Source organism: Pseudophryne corroboree, chromosome 7, assembly GCF_028390025.1.
Source record: "Pseudophryne corroboree isolate aPseCor3 chromosome 7, aPseCor3.hap2, whole genome shotgun sequence".
NCBI lineage: Eukaryota > Metazoa > Chordata > Amphibia > Anura > Myobatrachidae > Pseudophryne > Pseudophryne corroboree.
In genome coordinates, this window is record NC_086450.1 from 366,866,703 (window position 1) to 366,880,255 (window position 13,553).

Consider the following 13,553-nt stretch of genomic DNA (forward strand, 5'->3'; position numbering starts at 1 on the left):
CCAGACCTCCATGGGTTAATAAATTTGATTTCCATTGATAATTTTGTGTGATTTTGTTGTCAGCACATTCAACTATGTAAAGAACAAAGTATTTAATAAGAATATTTCATTCATTCAGATCTAGGATGTTATTTTAGTGTTCCCTTTATTTTTTTGAGCAGTGTCTGTATAGATAGATAGATAGATAGATAGACTGGTCCAATTCTGTGCATTGAGCGAGACACCCCAGGTTACATCTAAAGATTCAGACACCGGAGCTGGATGTTCCTGAGGAACTAAGTGCCAACTGATTTGGAATATATCTATCTATATGAACATGTGTCTTAAATAGTAATTTTAACGCGAAATTAACTTTAACATTAGTGACCCGCAAAACAGATCACTTGCACACACAGTCTACTCTACACCTACAGTGCACTGCACACACTGCCAGTGCCCAGCAGCCCCATCGTAAGGTAAGGTATGATTGATAACCGGTATTATCGCAATAGCCAATAAGCATTCGTTGCGCAATTCTCATGCTGCCGTCGGTAGCCGATGACGTAAAAGACCATCCAAAATTATTGTCTTATTTAAAATATCACTCCGCACGGATATATAGTCCCTGTTACATGCATGTGGTTATTATACAGCTGTTCTTAAATGTAGTTACAGACACTATGATAATCATAATGCAGGTTCTGAGTGAAGATTTGCAAGGAGGCTGCTAGATGCCAACACGGTATGGCGACAGCAATGTGCCCAGATTCTAGTCCCTCGCGCAGGGGCTGCTGGGACGGGATTGGGGAGCTGTGCTACTGCTGGTGCTGCTGCTGAGCGGGAGGCGGCGGCGGATGTGCTGCAGCTGCTGCTACCACCGGAGGGGAGAGCCAAACCGGTAAGACGTTGGAGGCCGCAGGGTGAGAATGATCTGTGAGTGCGGGTGTCCTGTCCTGGACCGTGGTTCCGGGGCTCGGGTGTAAGATCTCCCGCACTGTGTGATGGCCGCTGGCTTTAGGCTGTGCGGCCTCAGCTCTTTCACGTTTAATGCATTGATGGTGGGGGTGGTGCTGCGGCCGTTCATCCCCAATGGAAACATGGGTATATGTATCATAAATCACACGGAAAACGTTCTGTGGCCATGTATTGTGCACCAGCTGTGTCTCAGGTTAGCTGGATGCTGCACCACTGTCTTGTGGGCGTGCTAGGCTTGATACCTTACTGTAAAGATATTGTCAAAAGGCAGATTAATGTGCTATATGCCTAGGCGGTCTGTGGCCTAGGCGCACTGTGCCGTACCGTGGTCTTTGACCTAGGCACGCTGTGGGCCATGGCGGGGTGTGTGCCCTAATCGCGCTCTGTCGGGGTGTGTGCCCTAATCGCGCTCTGTCGGGGTGTGTGCCCTAATCGCGCTCTGTCGGGGTGTGTGCCCTAATCGCGCTCTGTCGGGGTGTGTGCCCTAATCGCGCTCTGTCGGGGTGTGTGCCCTAATCGCGCTCTGTCGGGGTGTGTGCCCTAATCGCGCTCTGTCGGGGTGTGTGCCCTAATCGCGCTCTGTCGGGGTCTGTGCCCTAGGCCTTCAATGGGCAATGGTGGGATCTGTGCCAAGGGCACACTGTGGGATGTGGCAGGATCTGTGGCATAAACATGCTGTGGGCCGTGGCAGGGTCTGTGCCATAAATGTCCAGTGAGCATTGTGAATTATCAGTAATTTGTAAGATGTCATACTCACGGTCCTTTATTATGTCTATCTCTTATGACCCTTACTGTATAATCATGTCTTCTGCTGCTTGTTCGTGTCTGTATTGTATTTGCTTACTCATGACTATCCATGTATGTGTTACAAGTATTATGGACCTGTCATCCACTATGTCTGGTGCGTTCATAAATGTCATATCTGCAAGGTTGTTTAGCACAATGGATTTGGTGGCAGTGATATTGATGTTCCCAAATGGCACATAGGAACATGATGAAAGCCTCAAAGGGAGTATATTCAGGAAGATTTGAGGCATTGACTCCTTTATTAGGGGCTGGGAGGCAGTAGTCGGTACTGTTGCCTCCCAGCGCTATGGCCATGGATTTTGTTCCTGTTCAGGGCACTAGATGTGCAAGTTTGTTCTCACCCTGTTTACGTTGGTTTCATACCAAAGTCCATTAAGTTAATTGGAATGCCACAAAATGGATACTAGTGTATAGAGTTGGATGTGAATTATGACATATTACACAGCACTTTGAGAATAACATTTATAATGTAAATAAGCCATAATTATGTGTTTCTTAATAAACACTACTATTGGAGCTCTTATCACATGTCAGAGTACAGTTTTGCCTTCTTTGTGTTGCAGTTGTATAGGATCCTATGTATTGTGTGCTGCCCTGACTGTTAGGGGTATATTTATTAAAGTGCATGTTTATAGAAGTGGAGATTTTGCCTGTAGCAACCAATCCGATTCTACTCCATTTATCTAGCACCTTCTAGAAGATAGTCGCTGGAATCTGATTGCTATGGGCAACATCCAGCTCCATTTCTATAAACCCACACTTTAGTAAATATACCCCCAGTCCGCTTGGCTTACCTCCCAAAATATTGGTGGGAACACTTTCGTTATATTAGTCACTTCTTGAAAATAATTCACAATTAAAAATTGATTTTAATGTACTTTGAAGCATTATAAAGATGCATATTACATTTGGATGGGTTATATAGGTTCATCTAAAGAGCATGGGCACTTTCTACACACTTCAAACTCTTGTACGTCTCTACACTCTGGTTACATACGTTATCCCAGCGGGCGGGATGCCGGCTGTCAATATCCAGACAGCGGCATCTTGCCCGCCACAGTGTTGGCAGCGGGGCAAGCACTAAGAGTCCACTTGCAGGCTTGATGTGCTCGCCGCCTACGAGTGGGAATAGTACTGGTGCGCCGGGATTCTTGCTGTTGGGATTTTGGCGTCTGTATCCTGAACGCCGGGATCCTGACAGCTCCTCTACACCCCTTTTCCAGAAGGAAATCGGTTGTTTTAAAGTACCCACTGGAGTAAATGCATTTTTATTAACCATTTCACCCCCACAGCATAGGCGGCTGTGAGACGCATGTTTATTCGTGGAAACAAGTGATACATATCAATAGAGTATCTTTTCTTCCCGAAGCATTAAGAGCAAAGTTACAAATAATATGCTTTGGGATACACTAGTACCTAGGGCTTGGTTATTGAAGTTGAGTTACACGAATTGCTTTCACATTGACTGATATTGACTCAGCATTATATTGATATAGTGGCCAATTCAGTCAGGTTAGCAAATTCTGCTAATCAGCAGAATTTGCTAACCATTAGCACGCATGCTGACCGGCGCCTTCCCCCTGCTTCAAGCAGAAATTGCGAACAGCACGCAATTTCTGCTTGTTAGCAGAAATTAAGGATGACTCCTGCCGGCACAGCTTAGCTGCGGCCGCAGGAGTCCCGGAGCCATTTTTGTTGTCGCAGCGGCTGTGTGTGATGTCACGCAACCGCACCCCCGTCACGCGCGTACCAGCCCACCATTTGGGCTGGCACGCCCCCGCAGCGCTCCGTTTCCACCCAGAAAACGGAGTGTTGCCGCCCCCCTCCCGCCCCATAGATTGTAAGCTCCACTGGGCCAGTTACTGATGTGAGACTGAAATATTCTCTGTAAAGGGCTGTGGAATGGTGTGTGCGCTCTATAAAGTAACTGTTAAAATAATAATTTCTAGTGATATAGTGCAGGGTAATAGAATTAACGCATAATCTACGTTGATTGTTAAAATATGACATAGGATTGTCTCAGACTCTCTTACACTTTTCAGATATATTAATCCAATCACTCAATTGCTTTATGTAGAAATGTAAATGTCAGTGAGCAATAATTGATGGAATACAGTCGATTGTAGATGGGAAACCTTACAGACTGACTGTTCGTGTAAACATAACTTATTGCACATCCACTGCAAGTGTATATCTGCTAGGTCAGGTTAGCAGTATGCTATGTGTAAAGCAATTTCAGAGATGCATGCATGGCCATGTTTACACATATTGGTTGGTTCCCTGGTGAAACATACTGGTTGATCCTAAAAATGCAGTGAATATTGGGGGTAATTCTGAGGTGATCGCAGCAGGAATTTGGTTAGCAGTTGGGCAAAACCATGTCCACTGCAGGGGAGGCAGATATTTCATGTGCAGAGAGAGTTAGATTTGGGTGGGGTGTGTTCAATCTGCAATCTAAATTGCATTGTAAAGATAAAGCAGCCAGTATTTACCCTGCACATAAACAAAATAACCCACCCAAATCTAACTCTCTCTGCACATGTTATATCTGCCTCCCCTGCAGTGCACATGGTTTTGCCCAACTGCTAACAAAGTTCCTGCTGCGATCAACTCAGAACCAACCCCATTGTTCATAGATTTCATAGAGATCCAACACAGACTTGTTACCCATATGCATTCTATAGAGTGGAGAAGTTGCCCATAGCAACCTATCACTTTATAGCCTTTACTTGATATATGATATGTGGAAGCTGAAGGTCAACGTCCCCACTTGTGAACTTCTCCAGTCTTTAGAAGCTTTGTTTCATATCACACTTTTTGCCAATGATGTAGAGACAGTTATTTATGCAAAGGAATAACTTGAATGGGTCAGAATACCGACACGTTTTAGTAAGTAGCCTAACCCTCCCTACCCGCAGCCTAACCCTAACCTTTCCTACCTGCAGCCTCACCCTAACCTTTCCAACCTGCAGCCTAACCCTAATCCTCCCTACCCGCAGCCTAACCCTAACCTTTCCTACCCGCACCCTAACCCTCCCTACCCGCAGCCTAACCCTAACCTTTCCTACCCGCAGCCTAACCCTAACCTTTCCTACCCGCAGCCTAACCCTAACCTTTCCTACCCGCAGCCTAACCCTAACCTTTCCTACCCGCAGCCTAACTTTAACCTTTCCTACCCGCACCCTAACCTTTCCTACCCGCACCCTAACCTTTCCTACCTGCACCCTAACCCTCCCTACCCGCAGCCTAACCCTAACCTTTCCTACCTGCAGCCTAACCCTAGCCCTTTGCCTAGTGCCTGACCCTAACCTTTCCCTCCTGCAGCCTGCCCTAACCCTTCCCTCCTACAGTCAAACCATAACCTCCCCTCCCGCAGACTAAACCTCCTCCTCCATGACTGTCGGGATTCCGATGCTGGTCTTCTGACCACCGACATCCTGATTTTCGGGATACCAACTACATCCCACTTGAACACGTACTTGTGATTTCTCATTGTATGGTTATGTCTTGCTATAACAGGTGGGATGACTGATCTGTTCTCATTGAATTCGTAAACGGAACAAAAGAAAATGGCATTCGTACCACCATCAGGGCCCACCGTGGTCGACCAGACCACCCTAATGAAAAAATACCTCCAGTTTGTGGCTGCATTAACAGATGTCAACACACGTATGTATCCAAATAAAAGCTGTGTACAGGCTAATGCAATCAGGGCCCAGGGTAGTGAAAAACAGATAGAATCATAGACAACCTTTGCAGTTTGTGCTGGTGTTACCATGTGTCATAGGTTCCCTGCAGCATCGTGTTCTGTGTGCTTGATAAGTATTCCTATTTCTTTCACTGAGCGCTAACGCAGGCAACATCTGAATTAATGCAAGGGGGTATATTTACTAAAGTTTTTCTAAATGAAAAGTGTTGGTGTTGCTGTAGCAACCTTGATTCTAGCTATCATTTCTCTGTAGCATCTTACAAAATGATAGACAGCACCTGATTGGTTGCTGTGGGAAACACCACCACTTTCATTTGTAGAAGCTTTAGTAAATCTTTCCCAAAGTATCAGAAAGTGTGTAGGTCCAGTACCCATACGTGTATTTTTGTGAACTGGGAACATTAAAGTACATTTAATAAGTTTACATGAATACGTTAAACGGCTAAACTTAACGCCTGTGTATGCAAGCCTAAAATGGGTAATATATGATTGTGGTTACTGTTTGCCAATCCACTGATACTTATCTTCTGTATTCAAAATAACTTATCATTTGTTTAAATATTACAGCGGATGAAACCAAGTTGAAAATGATGCAGGAGGTTAGCGAAAACTTTGAGGTATGTGTTTGGGGACCTCTGGGCTAGCGTGCTTTTAATTGCAGCATTTTTCAGTCATTTGTTTAACCTGTTTGCTTTTGAGGGATGATGTTTTGGTTCCCAGCAGCTATTGTTTTTGCTGACTGCACATGGGGCCTACTTCAGATCTGATCGCAGCTGCAAATTTGTTAGCAGTTGGGCAAAACCATGTTACACTGCAGGTTGGGCAGATCCATGTGCAGAGAGAGATTTAGGTGGGGTGTGGTCAATCTGAAATCTAAATTGCATTGTAAAAATAAATCAGGCAGTATTTACCCTGCACAGAAACAAAATAACCCGCCCAGATCTAACTTTCTCTGCACGTGTTATATCTGCCCCACCTGCAGTGCACATGGTTTTGCCAAACTGCTAACAAATTTGCTGCTGCGATCAGATCTGAATTACCCCCCTGGGCCATTTCTGCTGATACGGCCGATAGGTGACTACAAAGACTGACTAATAGCAGTACTTCTTCAGTGGCATATAATGGACATGCCTGATTCAATCAGAGGATAACAGGATTCTTATAAGTCATTATGCTTCAGTGTGAAACCAAAATTGCAGCGATATCAGATTAATTGGATATCACCTGAGGTTTTGCCATGTATATGTGCATCTTGTTCATTAAATTAACCGTGATTTACCCTTTTGTGTTGCCAGTTGAGAGGTTTAACAGCAAAATGATGAGACCATCAGCCTTGAGCCCACAATAATGTGACGTGTGTATTGTGAGAGACAGACTCGTGTGTATGTGTGTGTGCTTGTGCTGCGTGTGGTAATAAGTCACATTGGGCGCTGAGAGCAAAACTGATAAGATCTGATTGCTGTAACGTGCAAGTGCTGTAATTGCTTTGTTTTGCAGATGTTGCACCTACTGTAGGGGTTATGACAAAGAAGCTTGGGAAGATATTCTACTATATACAGAACTTTTTTTTTACTTTCATTTTTTCTATATAGTTGCCATATAAGTTTTTCCTCATCTAGAGAAATGTTCACTCAGCATTGCATTACTAAAACCCAGAGACTGACACGGAGCAGCCAGATTAATGAACACAGGTTAAACCCATATTTGTACCTTCTTGCACCGCACTTTGATGTCTGCTCTGTGGAACAGGCTTGCTGTAGTGCTATGTCATTGTAACTACAGCTGGCATCTATGATTGACTATGAGCATAATCTGGGTCACCCCATTCATACCGCAGCCATCCCATGGAAATCCTAGGTCATAACCGGCTGTGTAGCTGGGTTAGGTAACCAGTGTCGACCCATTACATAAACACACAACCCAGGTTTTTGCCCAGGTACTGTCTAGGAAAATCTAGAACTATATCATAATGAAAAGGGTTGGAAACCATATTCTCAACACAAATGTTATTGGCTGGGTACCTCGGCAGCATTGTATTGTATACCAGTGTAGCATGTAAGCTAATCTGTTGACATTAACTGATCGTGGTGGTAAGGTCTCTTCTGCAGGGTGTGTCTTGCTGTTTCCAACTACAGATCTGTCCTCTTGTATCTTTGCTCTGTGCGCTACAAGTTACGCGTATGTGCCGTGTAACTCTGAAGCGCCAAGTGGGGTTTTTTTTGCGTTTCCTGCAAAAATGCATTTTAGATGCAAAGTAATGTAATAATACACACAAGCAGCTTTTGCTGATTAAAATGATATGCAACATGTCTATATTCTGTGTGTGACACGTGACTATTTGCATACAAAATGCTATGCTACAGTGTTTTCCTGGAAAACACTGTAATGTGGTATTTCGGATACAGATAGATCCGCAATTACACACTATAGGCATGCCACATATCCTTTTAGTCAGCTGGATCTGCTTGTGCACCCTATTGCATTACTTTGTGTCTAAGACACATTTTCACAGACAAAAAAGGCAAAAAAAGACGTTTGGCACTACCAATTTTCAGCAACAGTATGTCGCGACTTCAGGGGCTGTTTAGTGTGAATGCAGCAAGGATTTAAGAGGACACATCTGTACCCCTGCCAATCACCCTAGGCACAATGATGTGACTGAAGATGCTATGTCTGTACCAATCTGCCAATTGCTGAGACTATATAAATCTGATTATATTTGCATTTAAGGTTCTTGCAGTGTATGATTTTAGATACATTGTAATGCTTATTATCACCAAACTGAAGAAGCATCGTAAGGTTTTATTGGGGTTGCTGGAATCAAAATGTGTGAATACTTTTTGAATAGATGTTATGCTAAGTAAAAGGGGCTTTTAATAAGTGTTTTTCTTTCTAGAATGTCACCACCTCAGCCCAATACTCCACCTTCCTGGAGCACATCATCCCGCGGTTTCTCACTTTCCTGCAAGATGGAGAAGTTCAGTTCCTTCAGGAGAAACCTGCTCAGGTATCACATTATTGTAGTCTGGGCTGTACCCATGCTGACTTGTCGTGGGTCATTCAGGTGTGGTTGGATTTGCTATCACAGTGGTAGCACTGTATGTGAATGCAGCAGGAGGTGTCTATTACATGCAGTCGCCTCCTGCTGCAGTAGTGATCCGAGCTGCTTCCTAGGATGCAGTATTGGATCTCTCTCCCACCATCGGGCGGCTTGCCGCACCCATTGTGCAACGCAAGCCGCCCATCGCAGAGGCCAGGAAATCTCCATCCTATGACGGAAATCCCTCGCTTCTTCCCACCCCCTAAAAGGCGGCGACATGACATAATGGAAGCTGTCGCCGCCCCCTCCCTGCCCCCCAGATGGCAGCAAAGTGTCAATCACTAACAATCTGCAGCATCCTGCTTCCTATGCCGCAGGAACCGTTCACACACACGCAGAACGGTTCCTGTGCAAAGAACCGAAAATCGGTACTTTGCAACGATGAGCACTGGTGCAACCGCACCTGAATAAGGCCCGTCATGCGGTGTTGGTATGTGACACAGCATTAAAGGAACCTTGCAATGCTGCAGAATTATTAGATGACACTTACTGTTTGAAAGCTCCCGGTCTTTGTTTCTCTGTTAATCCTTTATGACAGCGTTGAAGACCTTTTGCTTTATAATTGGGTTTGTTTAGATTATATTTCTCATACGTCCTAGAGGATGCTGGGGACACTTCAAGAACCATGGGGTATAGACTGGATCCGCAGGAGACATGGGCACTTTAAGACTTTGAAAGGGGGTGTGAACTGGCTCCTCCCTCTATGCCCCTCCTCCAGACTCCAGTTAAGAATCAGTGCCCAGGCAGACTGGATGCACACTGAGGAGCTCTACTGAGTTTCTCGGAAAATACTTTGTTAGGTTTTTTATGTTCAGGGAGCACTGCTGGCAACAGTCTCCCTGCATCGTGGGACTTAGGGGAGAGAAGTCAGACCTACTTCTAGTGAGTTTAAAGGCTCTACTTCTTTGGCTACAGGACACCACTAGCTCCTGAGGGTTTGGAACACTACGTACGCCTAGGGGTTAATTCCCAGAGCCCGCCGTCACCCCCCTTGCAGAGCCAGAAGTCAGAAGACAGGTGAGTTGAAGAGGATAGAAGACTTCAGTGACGGCTTCTGAGATACCGCACAGTGATCGCGCTGCGCGCCCTGGGCAGCATTAACAACCTCTTTTGAGACTGGCAAATGTGCAATTCGAGTGCCTAGGCACTAAATTCTTACCCCCGCCAGTATAATTAGTTTAAAAAATAGCGGGCTGAAGCGCGCCATGAAGGGGGCGGGGCTTAGCCCTCTCAGCTCTAATCAGCGCCATTTTCTCTCCAGAGCTGCAGAGACGCTGGTCCTTCCTCACCACTGCTATAACAAATAACAGGGTGCAAAACGGGGGGGGGGCACAGAAAATTTGGTGCTAACGTAAGTGATTATAAAAGCGCTGCAGGGTCTGAGGCATTGTATTAAGGTTTCAGAGCCGGGATAAGCGCAGGGTTGTGAGCTGGCAAACTCCCTCTGTGTTTCTCTGACAGGCTTTACTGTGGGTCTGTCCCCTATTGGCCCAGTGTGTCTGTGGGTGTCGGTACAGGTGTGTCGGCATGTCTGAGGTGGAGTGCTCCTCCCAGGAGGAGACTGTTAGGGGCAGAAACGGCTGTGGGAGTGACCCTGTCGGCACCGCCGACTCCTGACTGGGTAAATGTGTTGAATGCTTTGAATGCTAATGTGGCTCTTAGTAATAAGAGATTAGATAAATCTGAGTCTCAGAACCAGGTATGGAAAAGATCTGTGGAGGATGTGTTATCACAGGTCCAGACCCCCTCGGAGTCACATAAACGTTCGTTTGCTCAGTTAGCAGACACAGGTACCGACACTGACACCAGTGTCGACTATAGTGATAATAGATTAGACCCAAAATTGGCAAAGAGCTTTCAGTACATGATTGTGGCAATAAAAGAAGTGTCGCATATCACCGAGGACCCTGCTGTTCCTGATACTAGGGTCTGTATGTATAAGGGAAAGAAACCTGAGGTAACGTTTACTCCCTCTCATGAACTGAAAAAATGTGGGAAAATCCTGACAAAAAGTTTCTGATTCCCAAAAGGATTCAAATGGCGTATCCGTTCCCCTCTGGGGATAGAGAAAAGGGGGAGTCACCTCCCATTGTGGACAAGGCGCTATCACGGTTGTCTAAAAAGGTGGCTTTACCGTCTCCTGACACAGCAGCCCTTAAGGATCCTGCGAATCGTAGACAGAATATGCTAAAATCCATTTACGTCACCACAGGTGCACTACTCAGACCAGCTATTGCATCTGCGTGGGTAAGCAGAGCTATCGAAAAATGGACAGATAACTTGTCATCTGATATAGATACCCTAGATAGGGATGCTGGGTTATATCAGGGACACTGCAGCCTACCTAAAGGAAGCGGCGAGAGATATTGGCCTCTTGGGATCAAGGGCCAATGCCATGGCAGTCTCAGCTAGGAGAGCATTGTGGATTCATCAATGGAATGCTGATGCCGACTCTAAGAAAGCTATGGAGTCTTTACCGTATAAAGGTGGTGTATTGTTTGGTGAAGGTCTCGCTGATTTGGTATCTACGGCTACCGCGGGTAAGTCGTCATTTTTGCCTTCTGATGCTCCACAACAAAAGAAAGCTCACCACTTGCAGATGCAGTCCTTTCGGCCAAATAAATACAAAAAAGGCCGAGGTTATTCCTTCCTTGCTAATAGAGGAAGAGGCAAAGGTAAAAGACCGGCCGTGGCAGGTTCCCAGGAGCAGAAGTCCTCCCCGGCTTCTGCCAAATCCAAGCCGTTTGGTCTGTCCACGGCTCCAAGGATTTTCACCAAGATAATGGCAGAAATGATGGTTCTCCTTCGCAAGCAAGGAGTCACAATTATCCAATACTTGGACGATCTCCTGATAAAGGCGAGATCCAAAGACAAGCTGGACATTACGCTCTCCCTGACAGTTCTACAACAACATGATTGGATCCTAAACTTGCCGAAGTCACAGTTGAATCCGACGAAACGGCTGTCGTTTTTGGGAATGATTCTGGACACAGAATTACAGAGTTTTTCTTCCAGAAGAGAAGGCTCTGGAAATTCAGAGGTTGGTCAAACAAATTCTGAAACCAGCGAGAGTGTCAATCCATCAATGTACTCGATTACTGGGGAAGATGGTGGCGTCCTACGAGGCCATTCAATTTGGCAGATTCCATGCCAGAGTGTTTCAGTGGGACCTGTTGGACAAGTGGTCCGGATCCCATCTGCACATGCACCGGAAAATAATCCTGTCCGCCAAGACCAGAATCTCACTCCTGTGGTGGCTGCACAGCTCTCACCTCCTAGAGCAGAGGTTCTCAAACTCGGTCCTCGGGAGCCCACACAGTGCATGTTTTGCAGGTAACCCAGCAGGTGCACAGGTGTATTAATTACTCACTGACACATTTTAGAAGGTCCACAGGTGGAGCTAATTATTTCACTTGCGATTCTGTGAGGAGACCTGCAAAACATGCACTGTGTGGGCCCCTGAGGACCGAGTTTGAGAACCTCTGTCCTAGAGGGACGCAGGTTCGGGATCCAGGACTGGATCCTAGTGACCACAGATGCGAGTCTCCGAGGCTGGGGAGCAGTCACACAGGGGGAAACCTTCCAGGGAAGATGGTCAAGCCAGGAAATGTGTCTACACATAAACGTTCTAGAGTTAAGGGCCATTTACAACGGCCTTCTTCACGCGGAACGTCTCCTTCACAACCTGCCCGTCCTAATCCAGTCGGACAATATAACAGCAGTAGCGCACATAAACCGCCAGGGCGGAACAAAGAGCAGAGCGGCAATGGCAGAGGCCACAAAAGTTCTCAGCTGGGCGGAAAGACATACAAGTGCTCTGTCAGCAATCCTCATTCCAGGAGTAGACAACTGGGAAGCAGACTTCCTCAGCAGACACGATCTCCATCCGGGAGAGTGGAGTCTTCATCAAGAGGTATTTGCAGAAGTGACAAGTCTTTGGGGAATTCCTCAAATAGACATGATGGCGTCTCGCCTCAACAAGAAACTTCAGAGATATTGTACCTACCAGGTCGAGGGACCCTCAAGCAATAGCAGTGGACGCGCTAGTGACACCATGGGTGTTTCAGTCGGTGTATGTGTTCCCTCCACTTCCACTCATTCCAAAGGTGCTAAAGATCATAAGAAGAACAAAGGTTCAGGCGATCCTCATTGTTCCGGACTGGCCAAGGAGGGCTTGGTGTCCAGATCTTCAGGAATTACTCATAGGAGATCCCTGGCCTCTTCTTCTACGAGAGGATCTGTTACAGCAGGGGCCGTGCGTATATCACGACTTACCGCGGCTACGTTTGGCGGTTGAACGCCGGATCCTAGCCCAAAAGGGTATTCCCAGTGAAGTCATTCCCACACTTCTTCAAGCTAGGAAAGGAGTAACGTCAAAACATTATCACCGTATTTGGAGAAAATATGTGTCTTGGTGTGAATCCAAGAAGGCTCCTACAGAAGAATTTCGGCTAGGGCGTTTTCTCCATTTTCTGCAAGCAGGTGTGGATGCGGGCCTAAAGTTAGGCTCGATTAAAGTACAAATTTCGGCCTTATCGGTTTTCTTTCAAAAACAATTGGCCTCCCTTCCAGAAGTTCAGACTTTCGTGAAAGGCGTTTTGCACATCCAACCCCCATTTGTGCCCCCAGTGGCACCATGGGATCTTAATGTGGTGTTGCAGTTCCTTCAATCACATTGGTTTGAACCTTTTACAGAAGGTGGAGTTGAAATTTCTCACTTGGAAAGTGGTCATGTTATTGGCCTTAGCATCCGCAAGGCGGGTGTCTGAGTTGTTCGGCGTTGTCTCACAAGAGTCCTTATTTAATCTTCCATGAAGATAAAGCAGAGTTGAGGACTCGTCAACAATTTCTGCCGAAGGTGGTTTCATCGTTCCACATGAACCAGCCTATTGTGGTGCCGGTGGCTACTGATGCCTTTGCCGAGTCAAAATTTCTCAATGTTGTCAGGGCTTTAAAGATTTATGTCACCAGAACGGCTCCACT

At 46.0% G+C, this 13,553-nt stretch overlaps 1 protein-coding gene across 2 annotated transcripts in view; it reads left to right on the top strand.

Annotated features, from left to right (window-relative positions):
- The first annotated feature begins 656 nt into the window (after nt 1-656).
- The window catches only part of TRRAP (transformation/transcription domain associated protein), a 212,749-nt gene continuing 199,852 nt past the window's right edge, over nt 657-13,553 (top strand). For both annotated transcript variants that reach the window (XM_063934508.1, XM_063934509.1), the window contains exons 1-4: nt 657-877; nt 5,281-5,430; nt 6,038-6,087; nt 8,367-8,477. In XM_063934508.1, coding sequence (XP_063790578.1) covers nt 5,331-5,430; nt 6,038-6,087; nt 8,367-8,477 — 261 coding nt within the window. In that variant the 5' untranslated portion in view covers nt 657-877; nt 5,281-5,330. The remainder of the gene's footprint in view (nt 878-5,280; nt 5,431-6,037; nt 6,088-8,366; nt 8,478-13,553) is intronic.